The 22,575-nt window shown below is 36.0% G+C and overlaps 1 protein-coding gene across 31 annotated transcripts in view; it reads right to left on the reverse strand.

The window, feature by feature from the left end:
- SOX6 (SRY-box transcription factor 6) overlaps positions 1 to 22,575 on the reverse strand; it is a 583,500-nt gene that overhangs the window by 312,360 nt on the left and 248,565 nt on the right. For all 31 annotated transcript variants that reach the window (XM_034646122.1, XM_034646128.1, XM_034646121.1 and 28 more), the window contains one exon: positions 9,444 to 9,651. In XM_034646122.1, the coding sequence (XP_034502013.1) occupies positions 9,444 to 9,651 (208 nt within the window). The remainder of the gene's footprint in view (positions 1 to 9,443; positions 9,652 to 22,575) is intronic.

Below are 22,575 nucleotides of genomic sequence, written 5' to 3' on the forward strand. Positions count from 1 at the left end.
ATGGTAAAAAGAAACCTGTACTAGAAATTTTGAGGAAGGTGGAACCAAAAGGTGTAAGCAGTTAAGTTAAAGCTTTCAAGGATTATACTACACACACACACACACACACACACACACACACACACACACACACACACTGTAGCCTCAACTTCTTTGTGCAATGTTTTTCGACAGAGTGGAAAAAGAATACAAAAATTGGTCAACAGCAGCTCCACTCCTGGGAATACACCCTAGAGAAGAAACTCGTGCACATGTGCATCAGAAGACAGGTGCAAGAACGTTCATGGCATCATTGTTTATACTAGCAGAAAACAATAGTATCCAAGTGTCCAGAGACAGTCGACAGGAAAATATACTCCTGTATATCATTCTATGGAATAATGTGTAGAATTTCATACGAAAATGAAAATGAAACTAGAGCCGTACACTGCAAAATTGAGCTTAGAATTGTATAAAGAGCAAGGTGTGGAAGGTTGCAGTGTAGTACCATTTTTACAAAGTTCTAAAACAAAGACGAACAACTTTCTTTAGGGGCGCATAAAACTGCTTTAAAACAAAAAGGGAAAATGACAAAGTTCTGGCAGTAGCTACATCTAGGTTGAAAACAAAGAGATTGTCAGGTGAAGAAAACAGGTAGATTCAACAGTAGTAATTTATATTAAGTTGGATGATGAATTCACAGGCATTTATTTTATTTTTATGCCTTATAACATTTATGTATCAAATATGACATAATAATCACATATTTAAATTTACCACTTCCTTTTATATTCATTTTTTCTTTGCATTTTGCATATATAAGAAGAAGATATGACTAAAAACTCCCCTTCCTATTACTTTTTAGAATCCCAGCATAAATCCTGAAGAAGTAGATCTAATAAATTTTTAATGGAAAAAAATGGGAAATGCTAACAATACCCTCAAACTCTACAGGTTCAAAAATCATAGAAAAATATGACTTATTTCATCAAACCATCAGAAAGCTACATCCACTTTCTAAACAACAAAATGCCAGGACAGCACCTTCTTGCTTCGAGGTGAAGAAGAAAAAATCAAAAGCAATTGCTTGCATCTGTTCTTAACGTTCTTAGAGCTTTAAGAAAAGAATGTTTAAATCTGAAGAAAGAGAAATGAGCCAAGAAATTTGAAGTATCTTTTCAAGGCAGACACACGCAAAGTGAAGTTAAGAAAAAGATTCCACCAACTAGTACACTGCCGACACTGTAAGTGGGAGTTGTAAGACAACAGCAAATTGAAATAGCCAAGATTCGTCCAGAATGTCTGCGGCTCACAGGATGCAGGCTGATTATATTGTTTATAAAGTTATATAAGAGGATGTTCAGTTTCCAAAGATTAGAAAGCAAATATACTTCACATAAAAACATACCAAATACAATTTTTTTTCATAATTCAAAAACCAGTAGTTCTAGCTCATTTAAATCCCTAATTGTACAATACTTTCAGAAAATACGTTATTTAAACTATCTGGTACTAGATACGTATTTACTATGAATATACAAATTCTTTAAAATGGGAACAAGGACAAAAATATCATAGGGAGGAAAGATGTAGTATTTTAAAAAGAAAAAACGAATTGAAGTTACATCAGCATTGCTCTGAATGCCTGATTGCTTCTTTACTTAGAGTATGAGTGGTCTTGGGGAACCTCAGCATTTAAATGACGAAATTTCCAACTTATTTGAAAAAATAATTCTGGGGCATCGGTAATGAATATTTAATGTGTTTCTTATGCAAAAATCCAAAACCTTTCCAATTTTTCCCATGAATGAGAAATATAAAGAAGGGTTTGGATCTCAAATATTCTAAATGCTTCACCAATATAACCTTCAATCACAACAGTGGCAAACCTAATATCCATAAATTCTGCCTTAAAAAAATTCTTTTGATGCTCTAGCATGGTAGTAATGTTAATTTTTTTTTTTTTTTACCATGGGTTTTTAATAGATTTTTTTTTTCCTCTAATAGGAACACATTGCTCTTAACTGGATACTATCTGAAAACTCATCCAAGGCTTTACCAACCTCTCTCACTGACAACATCATATTCCACATATTTCTCAGCAGGGAAGATTGGCTTCCAGGGGGGAAACTTTAGTATCAGCTTTTCCAAAAAGCCTGAAAGGAGAGTTAAACTGAATTGCTCTTCCAGAAAACAGGAACACCATTGCTGCCAAATGTTAAATCCCCTAACACCATGGGACATTTCCTATGATTCTGTCTGTGGCAAAAGATGAGATTCCTGTAATATTTCCCTTAAAAAATGTTTCTTCAAATAATAACAGTAATGGCAACTATAATAGCAACAGTAATAATAATTATAATTATAGAAGCTGTGTGTTTTATATATTTAATATGTGAAATCCTCACACAACCCTGCAAAGTAGGTATCATTCACCCAATTTTACAGGTGAGGGGAAGCACAAAAGAATTAAGTAATTTGTTCAAGGTTATACAGCTAGAAAATAATGTCGGCTACCTCTCTTGGGCACTTACTACATGCTGGTAATGCTCTAAATGCTTTAGTTGCATTAACTAAATCTTGATCCTTATACTAGCACCATAATTATGTGTAATTTTTGATTGAGAAAACTGAGGCACAGAGAGGTGCCCTATGTCACCCACATGGCAAACGCTGAACTGAGTTTCAAACACACGCAGTCTAGCTCCAGAGCCCCATTCTTAATCGGGAGGCTGTACTGCCCCTCCAAATAACTGAATTTATGGTCAAACACAAATCTAGCTCACTCAGAAACATGACTTTCAAAACTGAGTTTCCCCATCGTTTAAACTATACCACATTCCTCCTTTAGTACAGCAAAAGTTATCAGATAAGCAATATATACCAACATATATGCTAACTAAATATAATTCGGTAAAAAAATATATGTCCAAATTATTGTTTAGAGATGTGAATAATGATAATAATCTGTCAGATATACACATAAACACGTGTTCATTCTTGTGCAGGGTAACAGCTGCATAATCCATTGGAAAGCCCATCCCACCAGGAATCCAAAGCTCAAATGCTCCTGCCCTTTCTCCACATACACAGTCAAATGAAACCACATACTTTCATTATCATGATAACTTGTGGCACACAATTCCACGGGGCAATCTTCTAATTTCTGTCCAACATATATCCTATACAACTGCATACTTTCCATTAAGTTTATGGCCTCTCTCAGAGTTCACTAGTTCAAATATTTCTATCTAACTACAAGTTTATCGCTCCCTTTTGATCACAATAATTATTACTTAGAGAATATCTTTTAAAAGAGCCAAAAAGTGAAAAAGAAGGGTTTATTTCATCAGAGAGTTGAAGTTTATATCATTGTATCCCTTTCTCTGCAAGCTCACATGCCTCCAGAACCTGACCCAAAAGCGGTTCACTCGGCCTAAGATCATATACTTAGTAGTATGATACACAAGACATGATAGTGGCTGAAGCACTATTATTAAAGAGAGATTAAAACAGCTGTACATTATGCTGAAGCACTCACTCTTCCCTTTACAAACAGACGGTCCTGGATTACAAGCAGCACTTGACCATTTAAATCACGACAACAACCAGATTTAACCAGCTGGGCCATATTCTCCTAGGCAATGCCTGTTGACCTCCTCAGTCGCAGCTGCTCAAATGAAATTCTCATTAGACAACTTATTTTCAGAAGCCAAAGGACTCTCTGATTAAATATATGTATTTAGATATAGAAGTCCTTTTTAAAGTATTCATTTTCTGACAACTGTCGCTTATGTTAGAGCCCAGCTACATTGGCAACAAGATGGGTGATACAAGGATAACTAAAATTCATCATTTAATCACAGCTGAAGGACTTTTATCTTGGAAGCATTTTAACCTGAACGTATAATCAGTCTTTCTGCATATTCTACCCACCAATATCAACAGTACTTTAAAAGGTAGATTCTGATATTCGTTCTGTCCACCTATCCATGCACCTCTCTCTCTCTCTCTCTCTTTCTCTCATCTAACTGCCTGTCCACCTATGACCAAAAAATCAAGGTTAAATTTACAACAAAACAGAAACCTTGTCTATTTTCCCACAAATCTCACTTTCAGAGGAGACACTTCAGACAGAACACCTTTGTTCATCAGTGTTTCAGCAATCGAGTCAAATCACTGCTCTGAAGAAGACATTTCTTGAGGGATGGGAGATAAAACATTGGACAATTATTTGGCTGATGAAAGGATCTGCCTGTAAGAGAATAAATTCCCTAATGCTATCTGGAGAGTTTTTGTTTTATCATGTAGATATTGTTTTAAAATAGACCATAATAAATAAACTTTTTATAGATCAGTTCCTGTATATGAGGGGAAGTGAGGGGGGAAGGTATTTAGTATGATAGAGTCAAAACATTCTCCAGGACAAGAATGACTCAGGAAAAGTCATTTATTATGTCAATCACAAAGGCTTGTCATTCATGAGGTATGGTCTTCCAACCAGGAAACGGAGGTGAGAGAGAGGCAAGTAATGCATTTGAAAGCTCTTATATGTCGCATGGGATAAGAGCTGTCCCACATGAGGAAAGGAACCTGGGGCTTTAAAGGGTCAAAGCCAAGCAAATATTGGTGAAGCTATTATACCTCCTTAGACCTGAAATATAGTTTTATAGAGTCAGAAATCCCATTATACTGTTCTGTAGTATTGCTCTGAGGAGATAATTAAAATTAGAAATCAAACTCAAAATAGAAAGTAGAAATCTTCATGGCTCCCGTCTCCAAAACATGTTCCTCTACTTTTTTTTTTTTTTTTATTAATTTTATTACCACCCTCCCACTCACCCAAAGTTTAAAAACTCTGAGCTACATTTGAACCATTCCTCTTCCCTGGTCTCCTCACTTAAATGTCAACTCCTAACAATTCCATTTCCTCATATCTTTTCCATATGCACCCCTTCCTCCTTTCTCATTTCTCCTGCCTTAGTTCAAACCCTTGTTATCTCTAGCCTGAAACAACTTCCTCGGTGTCTCTCGTGCTCCCATACATCCTACACAGTGCAGCCAGATGAACTTCCTGGAGGACAGCTCTAAATCCATCACCATGTTGTTCTAAAAAATAGTCAATGGTTCTTCCGTGGCCTTCATTCTAAGTGCAAACTCCTTAGCCAAGAATTAAAGGGCCTCAGTGATCTGAACCCAACCTACCTTTTCAGTCTTATATCCTATATGCATCTTCACATACTTTAAATTAGAACATGAACTGTTGGGTATTTTAAAGGTCTCTGCCTGTTCCTTCTGCCTGAAATGTCCCTCCCCTCCATCTCTGCCTATCCAAATCCTTCATTCTCCAAGACCAGTTAAGACCCATTTCCCTTTAGAATCTTTCCATGGCTTCCTAGGCTAGTGCAATCTATCCTGTAAATTCCTATATTAGGCATTGAATTAGTTCATTTTGTATATATCTTATACCTCTTACAAGAATATGAACTCTTTAGAGACTATTGTTTAATTCATTACGGGTGCCCCATATTATGTAGCATAGGGGTTCTCAGCCTTGGGTCCATAAACCCCAAGAGTCCATCTACAGGATTCGGGGGGCCTTGGATGGTGAACCTGGATGGAAAAATTCTTTTTCACTAACCTCTAATTGAAAATTTGCACTTCCTTAAATTGTGGATGCAGGAAACAAACTATAAAATGTTCATAGTATCTGTGATGCTGTAACCAAAAGAATTACAGTATATTTTTATATCACATTGTACTGGTTAGTGATATCTCAAAATACTTTTTATGTTTATCATTACTTTAAAATTTTGATGATTTGAGTCCCTTTATTAGATCTTGTTTAATGCATTAGTAAAGTACCACTTTCTATCATACCACAAAATTTTAGAATTATTTAATATTTTAATATAATTCATTTTCTTTGTAATTCTATGGATTTTACTTTGTGCATTTAAACTAAAAAATAACCTGTAGGCTTCACTGACTACCAAGGAAATCCACAGCCAAAAAAACCAAAAACCAAAAAAACAAAAAATGGTAAGAATCCCTCAGTTCTACTACCACCTTTAAAAATAAAAAGAAAATTTGTAGAAAAATAATCATGATACTATGTAGTTCTTGATTAGGGCTATAAAAATACATATATGATGAGCTATGAAATACTGTATAAGCAAATTGTTCATAAAAATTCATATTTTGGCATTAGAAAAAGACCAATCTTCTGTCCCCTAGCCCTATTAAAATGGCAATTAAGATTGTCACATACCTCCAAGGACATTTTATTATTTTCCAAAGAAGATTATTGCATACATGGACAGGTACAACTTTTAGATAATCTTGTTATAAATGATAAGCTGGTTCCTTGAAACTTCTTGTCACTGGTCTTCATTCAATCCCTATGGAACTACAGTCCTTCCCCCACATGATTTTACTCTTTAAAGACAACCATGATGTCATCCTTCATCTATTTTCTCTGGGATTAATATTACTAGTCCCTTCAACCATTCCTCTTATTATATAATTGTATGTCTGTTATCATGTCAGCTGTTCTCCTCTGAGAATATCCCAGTGTTTTTTAGTCCCACCTAAAGGTAATTCTCAACTCAACACCATAATTCAGGTGCATTGTATTGAGCAGGGAGTTCAAAGGGACTACCACCTTTTGAATGCTACATACCGTAATTCTAGTAATGCTGGCTGAGACAGCACTATCAAATTTTTGGCAATATTCATCATGCTGACTCCAGCTACTTTCCTAAAACTCATAAGAACTTTTTTTTTTTAATTCATGTGTCTGCTAGTTGAATTTCCTTCAGTAATTATTTGTGCAGCTAGAAGTTTTTGTCACAATCTCTGGACTTAACAATAAGATCTATTAAATTTTATCTTGATGGGTTAGTTTTAAGTTCATATTTTTGGTTTGTCAAAACCTTTTGAGTTTTGTTTCTTTCATACATTTTTTTCAGTGTTACTTCCAGATTTGTAGAATCTGTAAGTTTGATGAGTATACTTTTATCACTTCATATTTATACTTATTATATATACATTAATACACACTAAAAATTATACATTTATATTTATACTTATTATATATACATTAATACACACTAAAAAATTGCCTGAAATTCTGATGCCTAATATATATATATATATATATATATATATATATATACTATAGAAAACAAAGTTCAGTAAAGTACATAAAAACATTATTTGATAGTAGGAATATAGTGATAAAGTACTCTTAAATGAGAGGTCTCATCTTGCAAGTGCCTCTCTTGTATCAAATCTTTAACACACAGTAATAAAGAGAAAGAACAGAGAACTAACCATGACTTGCAAGAGAAAGGTTATTTTAAATTTCCTAGGAGTTCACACTGGAAAAAAAAATCATCACAAATCAGTTTCTTTATTTTTACATTAAGGAGCTCTCTAAAGAATTCTGAAAACCACTTTCTTATAGGACTAAACCATCTTTTTGATAAATCATAATTAAAATAATCTAGCAATCTCATTTATTCAGAAATTATTGATCTGACATCTTCATTTATTCTAGAACATAGCCAAATAGGGGAAAATAAAGTGTCTGAACAGCCAGAAGTCCATGAACTAAAGATCACGTATATTACCCAGAGTCTCTCAGCAACTCACCCAGACATATATGTTTATATTTTACTTATGGTCCAGAGGTTGTGATCATCTATTTTCATAATTTACAAATGAAAAAAGAAACAAATTAGAAATTATTCACAACAACGCAAAAAGTAACAGCCTGCAATCTGATATTGAAGGAAGAGAACCCAACATACACAGACACACAGACAAACACAGACACACACACACACATGCATGCACTGAAAGATACCTATATCAAACAGACACAAGAACTCAAAAGTCTCATAATTACAGAGAAATAACCATAAAGCCAAATAGTCCTAATTATCTCAATGATCTCTGGGGGCATCATTACATTATAGCCTGATAAAATAATTGACATTTATAATATGATAATCATCACAATACCCCAAATGTATGTAGTTTACTGCTCATCAGAGACTTCTATATTCATTATTATAGTTAATTCTCAAAATATTTGAGTTACCAAGTCAAGTATTAGTACCACACCAAATTGTAAATTTTATGGCTCAGGGAAACTGAAGAACTTATCCAGGGTCACATAATTATTAGATAGGTATTGGACTTGATAGTCTACTGCACCATGACCCTGAATCATCAAAAAATATTTACATTTTTGTGCCATCTCATCTAGTTGGTAAGTCAGGGATGTGTGTGATACATTTAGAAACTTCCTTTTGTGCTGATGTGATGGACACATCCACAAAAATTAATTTGAAATTTTTAAACTTTTAAGCCCTTATAGGAATAAAATTAAGTTACATGAAAAATTCCCTTATATCCCCATTTCTCTACAGTGCTACAGAACTCTGGATGGCACAGCGGTTGGGCGTCTGCCTTCGGCTCGGGGCGTGATCCCGGCGTTGTGGGATCAAGCCCCACGTTGGGCTCCTCCGCTGTGGGCCTGCTTCTTCCTCTCCCACTCCCCTGCTGTGTTCCCTCTCTCACTGGCTGTCTCTATCTCTGAGAAATAAATAAATGAAAATCTTTAAAAGAAAAAAAAAAAGAACTCTAAATTTAACTTACAGCGTTAGCAATAAATCCAGAACCATTAACTACCCTACATTTCAAAGTCTAAAATCTGCACATAAAGAACATACATAGTACAGCAACCACTTAGACTTCATTTATTTAATTTAAAAATAGTATTAGAGTCTTCTATCATGTTTTTCAGGACCTAGGTGAACCTAAGTGACTAAGTACATCTCTTGAGAGAGTAGAGAAGGTAGATGTGGCATGATGCAACAGATGTTGTAGCACTTCCTCCTGAGCATTTAGGTTTGACGAATTAGAAACCTCACCTCTCAGTTCTACAACATGTGGAGGTGAAAGGATAATATTTATAAATTTGTAGTATTTTCTTTGGTTTCTTTTTTTTATAAATTTGTAATATTTATTTAAAAAATAAGGAGAAATAAATTAGTTTTGTTTTTATTTTTTGTTTGTTTTTCTTTTCTCTTTAAACAGTTGATCTTTTCATAATAAAACACTATCCATCAAAAGGAAATAAGGGAGAAAAAAATGAAAAATAAAGTTGCAGCTGCAAAAGTTCCCATACTACACCTTTTTCCAGGGTAAAGCTTGCAGTCCATTTGATTTGTTATCATAAGAACAAAACAAAATGCACAAAGTTTTAGAAAAATGGAGCTATCTGCTTAATACTCTCAATGGATCACAATCTGCATCACCATGGTAACCTCTGAATAACTTTTTCCTGGCTAGTGCCCATTATGCACTGCTTTGGCCCTTGAAATCCCACTCAGTTTTTTTAAAGGCCTGGAATCTTTGAAAGAATAAAGCCCGATAGTTAAGTCCACACATACCCTCTTGTTCAGTCCGAGTCATTTCCTCAAGCTTCTTCTGTTTCAGTGTGTCCACCACATCGGCAAGGCTCCCTTTGCGGCGTTCTGGGGTTCCAAAAGTAACACTGGTCATTATCTCGCGGTCCCGACTCCCTTCGTCAGGCTTATGTGGTGAGGTAGAGGTATTTCGGAAGGAATACAGGGAACATAACTTATTATTCTCCGACTCCTAGAAAAACAAAATAAAATAAAACCGTTAGAACATTTGTTTCTTTGCATACCGTTGGAGAAAAATCCCAAACTCAGAATAACAGCGCATGAGGCTTAGATGGACAAAAAAATATTAACCATCTCTGCTTTAGAAATACTAAACATTAAAGAAGCAATTATCAAAAGAACTCCCCTGAAATTGATGATTAAAACTATTTTTTTTAAAATTAGAAGCCAACCTAATTGCTTCAAACCCTTAATTTTAAAATGGACACTTTGACTTCTTATTCATTTACACCCTTCATTTAAAATAGTTTGGATTCAATTATTAATTATTAAGACTGGCAAAGTTTTTCTTTTAATTGGCACTTTGTTAAATGCTCTTCCCACAACCTAAAAAATAAGTATATCACAATAACATTATCCTTGAATTTAGAAACAATAGAGAAATTAGCTTCATTATCCAATATTAATTGTTCAACAGAAAATATATAACATATCTAAATCAGTGCCAGAAAGTTAGCCACTCTGAACAATTTTGTGTGCTGGCGTTTGAGGAGAATCATTTTTTTCCTAGCCATACACCTTTCAAAGTTACAAAAACCTCTTTCTATTCCTTATCTTTAACATTTACAGTTTAGCGCATAGTCACACACATTTGAAAGTGGTTTGTTTTTACGTTTTTATGTTTGTTTTTAGAAGGACAAGTCTGTTACAGAAACATTTGCACAAGAATTAACTTCACAATACAGAGAAGATAGCTAACTGGTAAGAGGGTTAGATCCACCCGTAAGGAAAAAAAAATGCAAAACTGAGAATGAAAATAATAAACACCTGAGAGTTTATAGGAAGAAAATGTTTTTACATCTCTCTAAATCAGAACTGAGGGCTGGAAGCAACTGTTATTTAGCTACACCCCATCAGTAATCTTATATTCACCTCATCTGTCTGGGCATAGGTATTCTCTAGCCCAATAAAACATGGTATGAAATAAATAAAGCATCTTAGCCTTTGTGATTCTCATCAGAAGCATGAACATTTTAACTTCTCCTATATCTCTCTCCCCCTTCACAAAGAAACCCAGCAAGCTTCAAGAACTAGAGGAAGAAACAGGAGGCAAAAGTTACAGTAATAACTGGTGGGAAACGGGGAGAAAAAAATGTAGCCTAGACAAGTATAGGTTTTGAGATAAATGTACCCAATAAATGCTAGGTTATTAGTATTTTTGTCATTGTAAGGTTAAATAAAACTTATTTTCAGGGCTCCTGGGAGCATATTATGAGATAACATTTGTAAAGCAACTAGGCACCTCTTAGGAGGTGGTATTTAATAAGCGGTGGGTACCATTATTCTGATGGAAGGAGCAGATCTAAGGAGGGAACCAAGGTGGTTCTCTTTCCCTCTGGACCTAAGGAATTGTTTAGTAAAAAATGTCATGACTCAGAGTAAATTGAATACTGTGAAGCATGAGTATATACTAAAAACCATTGAATTGTATACATTAAATGGGTAAATCATGCGGTATGTGTACTATATCTCAATAAAGCTGTTAAAAAATATAGTAAGCCAAATCAGTCTTTTCTTTTTATTCCCAGTACTAGCACAATGCCTAGCACAGAACAGATGCTCATTGCATTTGTACTGAAATAAATTGAAAAGGCTAAAATAAATTGAGTAGGGCAGGAAAGAGAGCTCCTCTTTACCTTGCTCCTAGATCTTTTCTTTCCCCAGGAAAGATATTTTATTTCATTTAAAGTTTACAATAACTCTATTGAGTAATGCAGAGGAACCCCTTCTCTTAGATACCAGTCATGTTTAGTAGGTGACTTCTTTGGATGGTCAGTTCATTCTCCGCTTTGTGCAAATGAAAACTCAGAAATGGGGGCGCCTGGGTGCCTCAGTCAGTTAAGCATCTGCCTTCCACTCAAGTCAAGATCTCAGCCCCACATTGGGCTCCCTGCTCAGCAGGGAGTCTGCTTCTTCCTCTCCCTCTGCCCTTTCTCCCTGCTTAAGCTCTCTCTCTCTCTCACTGTCTGTCTTTCAAATGAATAAATAAATAATCTTAAAAAAAATAAGGAAAGAAAGAAAACTCAGAAATGTGTTTTCCAAAGCTATTTTTCTCTTTTAGTAATGTCCCTATCAGAAATCTGACCTAGACTTTTTTTAACCAGTATCACCATTGGATCAATCATGCTTCCATCACTTTCATTTCAAGTGCAAACTAGTCTCGCATCATAGCCTATAAAACAAAAACAAAACAAAACAAAAAACTCTGACTCAACCTAAGAGATTAAAAACCAAGTCAAAACAACAGTCATGTGGAGGTGAGTTACCTACAAATGAGCCACCATTGATCATAATACAAAGGGCTTTCCCATCATTCCTAAATTGAAATTGAAAGACATTAGGAGTGGCTCTCCTGCCTGAGGAACAACTTTAAGTTGTCGTCAGAGCATTTAGGCTTCATACAGTACCATTTTTTTCTGTCAGGTCTAATTTTAAACAGTTTTATTTACTCACGTCATTTGTGACATAGACTGCTTTCTTTGTTTTGTTTTGTTTTTTAACCTGTGAGAATGTAGCCACCGCCATCCTACACCACAGACAATCACCATGGGTTTCCACACCAATGACCCACACTGTCCTTAGCCCCGTAATCTGTGCAAAGTGGATCAACACTTCCAAGAAGCAGAGAGCAAGGAACTAAAAAGTCATGATTTTTCTAAAAAAGTGACAAGAACTACTTTCAATATGTCACCAGGCACCAACATAGGCAGTGGATAAAATCATCAATGGCGTAAGTCATATAAGTCATCTTATACCATTCTTAGGAAAAAGGGAAAGATGCAAATTTTACCATTTCTGGCCCTCACTTTTTAACCTTCTAAAACTCAACAAATAACAGCCTCTCATAAATGGAGGCCTATAGGCAATTCATCTGTGTAAAGAGGTATTTAAGTCCAAACACTTAAAACGAAGAGAGTGCCGTTAGATAAAAGGCAATAATACCAAACTAGAAAAAGAAACTTGACAAAGGATCTCTAGGGTTTTTTTTAAGGAGCTAGGCAATTTTTAAGTAAGTTTACTTGAAGGGAAAAAAAGCTCAACTTCTATGTAATTTCCTAAAAATGAAACAGGTCCTATGAAATATCAGTTTGAGGAAAGATGCCCAATGATAATATCTGTCGTGTCTTGATGTATGTCACTGCAGCACAACTGTGGAGAGATTTGAGAAAGTATTTCCCTAAAGCGATGGTTCTCAAACGTCAATGTTTAGAATTCCTTAGCAAGTATGCTAAAATGCAGATTCCCTCACCTCCCTCTAGACCCCCCAAGGGTGGGGCGCAGGAATATGAAGTTTGATAAACATGCCAAGTGATTCCGATGTATAGGTCCTTTCATTCTGATGCATCCCACTTTAAAAAACACCGATCCCTATGAAAGCAAGGAAATAAATGCTTTGCCTGAATGTTACAATATGGATACAATTATGAAAATTTTTAAGAAGACTGGTTAGTTTTAATTTTAAAAAAATAACATAAAGGAGATTACTTCTCTTCTTTTGTTCGTTCTTGTGAAGACAACCACTGTATAAAATGACTGAACAAATGAACATCACAACAAGCAGAGCATATAGGGACTGAGTTAGCATTAGTTCATTCAAAGGCAATTTACTATAAATTTGTTTTCTCTTAACCCCAACTTCAGTGGCACCACCAAACCTAACAGTGAAGATAATTCTTGAAATATTATTTAAAAGGATCCCAATCCCAGTATAAGAACTAAAGCAACATTGATTCAGATTATCCAAAGAGCTTTTTGCTGGAAATCAAATATGATATGTGTGTGCCTGAAAAAGCACATAGTAGTACTTAAAAATAGTCATTAGGCAAAGTTTCTAGAAAACACAAGCAATTTTCACAAATTAAAAATATTTAATTAAGATCTTTCCATGTCTGAAGGGGATAGAAAGGTAAATATTAAAATAAAACATATGTGAGGTGATGGATGTCAACTAAACTTTTTGTGGTAATCATTTCACAATACATACATGTGTTAAATAATTATGTTCTACATTTTAATACAACATTATTTGTCAATTATATCTCAATAAAACTGGAAAAACATTTTAAAATAAATATTGCCCAGATTTTTCAGAGGTTGTTATTCAAAACAGATTGCTCAGCAGTGGCAATAGAAAGACGTTAGACTTAAATAGCCTTCTCATGGTACTGTGAACATATCAAACACACGCAAATTTTTGAGCTTTTGTGCTTCATGTTCCCTCCCTCTAGAATGTCCTACATTCTCTTTGACTATTCACTCAACCCACTCCTCAAAGTTCAGATCAAATTGCATTTCATCCTTGAAGTCCTGCCTGACTATACTGGACCTCACTAGCCTCCTACCCCCTGAACTACACATGGAAGCACTTAATCAGAACCGCACAACTTAGCATTTAATAATATACTAGAATAAATTATTCATTACTATTTTGCATGTATTAATCATATATGCAACTAAATTTTAACACTTGAAGGATTGGGGCCATGTCTCATGCTTCTTCTCTATACCCCCAGAGCACCCAACAAAATGTTAAGTACATCATCAGCTGCTGAACTTGAAACAACTACTCACCAAATATGTCAGAAATAATCTTAAAAATAAGGCTAAGAGTAAAGATTTGTTCTAACAGTGACAGGATTGCTTATTTAAGCAAAATACTGAGAACTGAAATATTAAAAAAATAAAGGATTCATTTAATAAAAGATGATATAGCTACACAATGGAATACCATACAGCCATTAAAAACAATATTACATATGTTGACAATAGAGTTGTTTATAATGATGCACAATCAGAGGCAACTTACATGTCCAGTTTTAGGGATCATTCTGAGGGCATTAGGGTTTCATCCAGAGGGTAGAATAATTTGAAATTATTGAAAATCATATTTTTCAGAAAATGTAGTGGTGTGGGAATATTCATAATGTATTGTTGGTAAAAAGTGTGTTAGTGAGGAATATCAATATATATTTTTTTAGAAAAAATTTTGTACAGAAGACACCAGAATGTCCAACAAAACATTAATGGTCCTCTGAGTGTGGGATAATAGGTATTTTCAATTTTCTTTTTTGAAGTCATCCATATTTTGCAAATGTTCTATTAAAATAAATATTATTGTCAAGTTTGAATATGAATACCAAAAAGATGTTGTAGAAATAATTCATTTACAAAGACATACGTATTAAATGGGAAAAAGGATATATTGTATCATTTAGTACATGAATTCAATTTCATTGCATGTGTGCATAAGAGTAAATATGGCTACAGAACAAACAAAAAACTGGGAAGCTATACACCAAAATATTTATAGTGATTTCTAAATGGTGATGAGATTATTGATAATTTTTATTTCCTTTTGCTTTATGTGTTTTCTAATTTATCATTGATGAACACATTGTTTATGTAATAAAGAAAAACAAAAATAATTTTATAAAGAGATGCTCGAAGGAAATATACAATAAAATTTAAGAGAAAAAAATGTGGCCCTCTTGAAGATGTCTAGAAAATTAGTGTATTATAATCTCCCTGTATTGAACCCAGAAAAAATAACCAAGGTTTCTTTCCTTGGCATTTCTGCAAGAGAGGGCTCTCAAATAACATTTTCTAATAAATTTAATTATTTAAAAAGGAATCCTTGCATCAGCTGAAATCTAGATCCGTATCATTATATACCACTATATTCCATTTGTCCTCAAAAGATACACAAAATCAATCTATTTCCTCTTCTGTGTTAGAGTTATTCAAATATCTGAAGGGAGGGATTGAATTAATAGTTCTTTTCTAGGGGACACTCCTCCAGTTTCTACACCTATTTCCCATTTGACATGGTTTCCTGACCCTTCATCTTTCTCCTCTGATTCACTCCAGTTTCTAGATATTGTTCTTAAGATGTGTTGCCAAGAACTGAATACCAAAGTTCTGTATCTTCGTTTGCAGCAAGAACTAAAGTAACAGTCAGAAGGTTATGCAGCTTCCCTCATGTCACACGAGTAGAACTGGCAGAACTAGTTTAAAATCCAAATGTAGGCTTTCTGACTCCAAATCCAGTGCTTTTCCCATTCTAAGGGCTATAATAAAATCACTCTCAACAGTAAAAGATGCCATAATTCCAGTAACACCTACCTCCTTAATCTGTTTGTTACCTTGCATTGGCAGAGAGGAACTTTACCTACTTTGAGACAGGAATTCCACTTTGTTATTAACCCTAATCTAAGAGTTACCCAGAAGTACCTTGTATTGGTTATCTCTTGTATAAATATTATACTATAAATATCTTGTATAATCATTTATAGTGAATCAGGAATTTGGGAGAATCTGGTCTGCGTGGTTCTGTCTCAAGGTCTCCTGTGAGGTTGCCAGTAAGTCAGTGGCTCAGGTTGGAGTCGTCTCAAAGGCTTGTTTATTCACAAATGTGAACACTTCAAGAGTCTGGAGCTGGAAGCCAGGGTTTCTTGGACATCTTCTCTCACTATGTGATCTCTTCACATGATCTTTTCTCTCCAGGATTTTAGCTTCAGACTAGTTGGACTTCTTACATGGTAGTTCAGGTCTCCAAAGGTACATGGCCCCAGGAAGAGCCAAATGAAAGCTATATCACTATTTCTTTTTTTTTTTTTTTAAGATTTTATTTATTTATTCGATAGAGATAGAGACAGCCAGCGAGAGAGGGAACACAAGCAGGGGGAGTGGGAGAGGAAGATGCAGGCTCACAGCGGAGGAACCTGATGTGGGGCTCGATCCCATAGCGCCGGGATCACGCCCTGAGCCGAAGGCAGACGCTTAACCGCTGTGCCACCCAGGCGCCCCATATCACTATTTCTAACTGAGTCTGGGGAGTGATGCCATGTAACTGTAAGCACAATCTATTCAATAGTAAGTCACCAAGGCTTGCACATTGTCAAGAGGGTGGGACTTAGACCCTGCCTTTCTACAGGGTGGAGCTATAACTATATCCTCAAATAGTTGCTGTAAGAAATGAATAATATATAAAGTACCTAGGACAGTGTCTATCACCTAAGTTACTCAACATACGGTAACTACTCATTATTAAATTTCAAACATCCTTTGTCCAATTGTCTTGTGTTTCAGTTTTTAATTCTGAAAATCCAGTCATGATGACCACAGATGCTATTTTTAGGTTTTTATTTATTCTCATTCATCTAAGTGTAATAATAAATACTAAATGACATTACTCTCTTCAATATCAATGCTCAAAAATCACCTCCTTTATAAAGTCATCCCAAAACTAATTCCATCAAGATCTGACCCCTCACAAAACCCCAGTAGCCTTCTCATTTGTAACTAGCTTTTTCTGGGATACTTACCATCAATTCCCACTTAACCTAACCGCATATGGATTATCTCCACTCTGCCCCGGAGCAGCTGCAGTACACTACTGCTCTAATTCGCCTGGGTTGCCAACTGCACCTTGACCAGGAATATGAATGGGCAGTCATAACTGCAAGCAGAGGAGAGCTATAGGCTGGGGTTACAAAAGTCAGATAAGATGTCAGGAACTGACAAGCAGAGACCATAGGTCAGGAATGGAATCTTGCCCTACAAAACAGAGTTGAAACCCACACACAGGTAGTAGTCATTGCTGCTGGGAGAAATGACTGGGAAATGGCCTCTCTAAGCAGCTGCACGAATCAACTTCTCTACGTGCTGCCCAATGTAGCTGTAGGGACAGAATATTACCCTCTCTTCCCCTTTCCTTCACCCATTAGCAAGGCTGAATTAAATGTGTTCACTCTTACTGCATTGTATGCTGTCATTTTGTTTTTGCTTTTGTTTTCCATTTTAGTTATACTTCCTTTCCAATTACAGCTTTATCCTCACTCCAGGTAAGATTTATCGGGATACCAAATTATAGGGTTGTCCCTGATTTCTGACAGTTCCCAATCTACAGCAAGCTTCTGTTTCCTTAAACCCTGTCCCAAATCACTCAAACAAAGCCCAAATCCTAAAAAATGTTCTTTTGAATACTCTCTGAGACATTCGATAGTTCTCTGTGCTGTGTGTTCTCCCTACTGTGATGTGTCATAAGCCCAAGTTGCTCAACTACAAGTGTGTTCCTGGTAGTCTTTAGCGGAAGGAAATTAATGAGATGTAATGTCTGTAAATAAATTAAAAGCAATAATAAAACCAACTAAAAGTTGTTTTTGTTTGTTTTAAATGACTGTGTTAGCAACTCCGCCATGTCCGTGATCAATCTTCTCTGACAGAATGGATGGCTCCACACACCTCCTTTTATATGCACTGCATTTTAAATATCTCAAATTTCTATTAAGCATTCAAGTTAAATCACACAAACTACATATATACATGCATTTTAACATATTATATTAAGTTCTATTATATATAACTGCTAGACATTTTCTGATTCCCCACTTTAAACAACTCTTTTCTGATGAGCCAAAAACCACCTGCCGACTGTGCTGTATAAGACTCATACAACTTCAGAATTATTGGGTGACTGACAGATAAAGCTTTACCTAATCTAGGTTCCAATAACTTCTTGCTAACAAAGGAAATCTAACCTTTTTAATATGCTGAAAACTAAATTGCTAACATTCATAGGTTCTTTCTCAGAGGAAAAAGTATGTTTTTCTCTAATATGACATATTTTAAGGAAAAGCATTGGTTTAAAGAAGCTTACATAAATGAAAATACTGAATTTGGTTCCAGTTAACAACAGATTATTCCAGATAAAAGTATCATTACTCTAATAGTAAAGTTTGATTCTTTTTCTCTTTTATTAAAACTGATACTTGGTAGAATATATTAGATTTATACAGCATTCTCAATCATGCCACTTTACACTATTATTATTATTTTTTTAAAAGATTTTATTTGTTTATTTGACAGAGATAGAGACAGCCAGTGAGAGAGGGAACACAAGCAGGGGGAGTGGGAGAGGAAGAAGCAGGCTCATAGCAGAGAAGCCTGATGTGGGGCTCGATCCCATAACGCCGGGATCACGCCCTGAGCCGAAGGCAGACGCTTAACCGCTGTGCCACCCAGGTGCCCCTACACTATTATTATACTGTTCAATAACAATAAATTTACTCATGACATCAGAATATAAATTTATTACCAATATCTGCTAAACTGTCATGATTCTGGGGCACCTGGATGGCTCAGTCTTAATGGTTAAGTGTCTGCCTTCGGTTCAGATCATGATCACAGGAGCCTGGGATAGAGCCCTGAGTTGGGCTCAGGGGGGTGTCTGCTTCTCCCTCTCCCTCTGCCTCTCCCCTCTGCTTGTGCTCTTTCTGTCTCTCTCTCAAATGAGTAAATAAAATCTTTAAAAAAAAAATAAAGGGTCATGGTTCCTACAGTCTAAGAAATGAAAGCTATTGTTTTGATTATTTTGATTCAAAGAAAAAAATTACAATAGTAAGTTTTTAAAATGTCTTCATCACCATATTTAATAAATGGAAGTAAAATACAGAAAAAATATTAAAGTCTCCAAACTTGTCAAAACAAACACACAGAAAAGCTTTGCCTCATCTATACACTATCAGCCTCACGAATAGAATCAAAATCTCAAGATTCAGAGGTCCTCAAAAATCCAATTGCTTAATCTCATCTGGTACTTGAATTCCTGTGCAAAAAAAGATGATATAATAGTTAATAAAATGCAGGCTCTTTGGGCCAGATTTTGTAGTTAAGTCACAGCTTTTCTACCCACCTCCCACATAACCCAGACAAGTTAACTAACTAACTTCTTAGAGATGAGAATATTTTATGACTTTTTGGTAATGGAATGGTAAGAAGACCTTAAAGGCAGGCAGGCCTGATGGTGAATTTACCAACACATGGAACAACATTCTATCAAGGTCCAGCTATTAGCTGATTTGTGTGCCTACCAACTTTAGACAGTTAACTTTCATCTGGCAATTCATTAGTATTCGAACTACCATATGATACTCAACTTAAACAACAGTACCAGGCTAGGTTGAATTGGGTAAGACAATTTTAACTTTGAAGCCAAGAAAGTTAAAAGTAGCAAGAGACTTGGTGATTACAGTTCAAATCTTTCATTTTTGAGATGAGGAAACTGAAGTCCAAAGATATAAAGTGACTTCCCTAAGGTCACACAGCAAATTAGTGACAGAGATAAACATAGGCCTTCTATGAGGCAACATCCTTTCCTCTACGTTTCCTCTAAATAACCACAGGGAAAACATTTCCACTAAATCAATAATTTTTTGTTTATTTGTTTGCTTTTTACAATTTGAGGCATTGGGGAATAAGGGGTGTGATTATGCAGAAGCTGGAGAAGTATAATTGGACAAGTTCTTACAGAGCAACTTTCTACGCATGGAGAGTCTCAAATGATTCCACAGAGCTTTTCTTACAAGGTAACTACTTACTCTAGTGTCAAGTCTATTATCCTCCTGCTCTCCTCCTTTGTAGTTGTTTTCTCTCCTTCCCCATTTGAGAGATACCAGTGCACTTATGAAAAGAACTGTGTATTTTTTATATATAATCAGCAAAGCAGCTAGTATGCTTTAAATGAACTGAAGGCTATGGTGGATGCCTAAATTATATACACATCCCTGGATCCAGGTATCAGTCAGCTTACCAGGAACCATTCTGCGTAACTATCATCCAAATGAGGAATAATGAAGAGCACTTTGAAATAGTGGACAAACCCAGACATCAGAATTATGAGGCAGAAGCAAAGGAGGTGAAGTAAAAACCCTACTAACCCATACCAAAAACAGGTAAATAGCCTTGAAACTAGGACAGTCAAGTCACAGGGACCTGTTGTAGGACACTAACTCAGAATGAACAGGGAAGAGGAGGGTTTGTAGTATGATACAAGTAGTCTGTTGAAATGTGATTTAATCCAGCTTCTGGAAAACCTGCCCCTAACTCAAGACAGAAACTGGGGTCATTGGAGGGAAAGGGGATCTACCATCATTCAAGGGTATCACAGTAGCTTCAGAAAAAAATGGGGTTTAAAATTTTTAGGAAAAAGGTAAGATAGTTGGGATTCACTAGGAAAAAGGTAGTAATTAAGCCCCCAGAAACAAATATCGGTATAATAACAAACTATGTCTTGGGGCGCCTGGGTGGCACAGCGGTTAAGCGTCTGCCTTCGGCTCAGGGCGTGATCCCGGCGTTATGGATCGAGCCCCACGTCAGGCTCCTCTGCTATGAGCCTGCTTCTTCCTCTCCCACTCCCCCTGCTTGTGTTCCCTCTCTCGCTGGCTGTCTCTGTCTCTGTCAAATAAATAAATAAAATCTTTAAAAAAAAAATAACAAACTATGTCTTGGTTGTCTACCTAAAAATGAGACTAGGGTCACATTAAAAAGAGTTCAGAGTATGCACTTCTATCTCACAAATCTTCATTTTTTTTTGAGAGAGAGAGACAACATGCACCCACACGGTGGGGGGAGGAGGGGCAGAGGGAGAGGAAGAGAGAGAATCTCAAGCAGACTCCTCGCCCACAGCAGAGCCCGACAAGGGGCTCCATTTCACGACCCTGAGATCATGACCTGAGCCAAAATCAAGAGTCGGACACTTAACAGACTGAGCCACCCAGGCGCCCCACAAATCTTAATTTTAAGAAGCACCCAAGCCCAATCAAGGCCTATCAAATCCATTTGTTAATAGAGACTCTACTCTAGAAACAGTGGCACGCTTCCATGGCCTTGTTCGCCCAGGGAAGAGTAACTAGAGAACGAACTGCTCTCTCTGTCATATATACTGAGCCCTCACAACTGCTCTGGAGACTCAAACACCACCCCTCTTCACTGGATGTTGCCCAGTAAGGGTCCCAATTCAGAGAATTCTACCACAAAAGCCTTCAAATTTCCTTCTAATATGTCAAATACATGTAATGGCTTAACACGAAACTCTCTGTAATCCAGAAATTTTAAAATAACATCTCCAGCTCTCTGACTTAAGTTTTTTACAGATAGAACAGGTACAAAGAGACTAAAAATGATACCTCAGAGTCTGTGTTGCTAATAAAGCGTGCATCTATCTATCTACCTGTCTCTCTACCGATCTATCGATCTTTTATATTTACATTTCCAGGAAAAGGGAAAGTAGGCACAAAAATGTCACTAATTTACCACAAGGCAGCAACGAGAAGTCTAATTCTGTCATCAGGTGTCCCCAATGTCTGAAAGCTGTGCATTGTTCTACCTGAAGGCAGCACACAACCCTGAATTGATGACTCAGTTACAATCCTAAAAGTGCACACTTTTGGTCTTCTCCGTGTGGGGGGTGGGGAAGGTGGATGGGTAAGGTGGGAAGGTATGAATTTATATTTTTCTCTCTAACTTCCAAATACCAAAAACTCAGATTCAAATTAATTCCTTGCTCTACTGATCATTCCTCATGGGTCCAAGAGAATGGCAGCCAAAAGGACAGCTAAATTCTAAACTTACTGTCAACTTCAAAAAGCTGAATAAATAAACAAACCATAATCAACTTCATATACAAAATATATCAGTATAAGAACAAAACAAAAAAAAAATGAGAGAGGTATCTTTGGTAGAAGCATACCAGGAACAAAATATTAATACATCTGAAGGCCACACATTAACTCTGAATTCAGGAGCAAAAATTTACTCCAATTTGTTCATGGATTACATTAGCTTAATCCTGGCTAACATAGTCCTTATGTACAAAGCTACTAATTTACCACTAGAGCTAACCAAAAAACTCCTAAATAACAGTAATTGCCAAAACAAAAAAGCTCATCTTTTGTGTCCCAAGATAAATGAATCTCTTCTATATACCACCATAATCTATCTATGCTTAAATGAGGGCACATTTCTTCCCAGAAGTTTGACGAACTTGAGAATATTGTATTCTATGTACTCTCAGTACACCAGCAGTGAAAACAAATCA

Source organism: Ailuropoda melanoleuca, chromosome 16, assembly GCF_002007445.2.
Source record: "Ailuropoda melanoleuca isolate Jingjing chromosome 16, ASM200744v2, whole genome shotgun sequence".
NCBI lineage: Eukaryota > Metazoa > Chordata > Mammalia > Carnivora > Ursidae > Ailuropoda > Ailuropoda melanoleuca.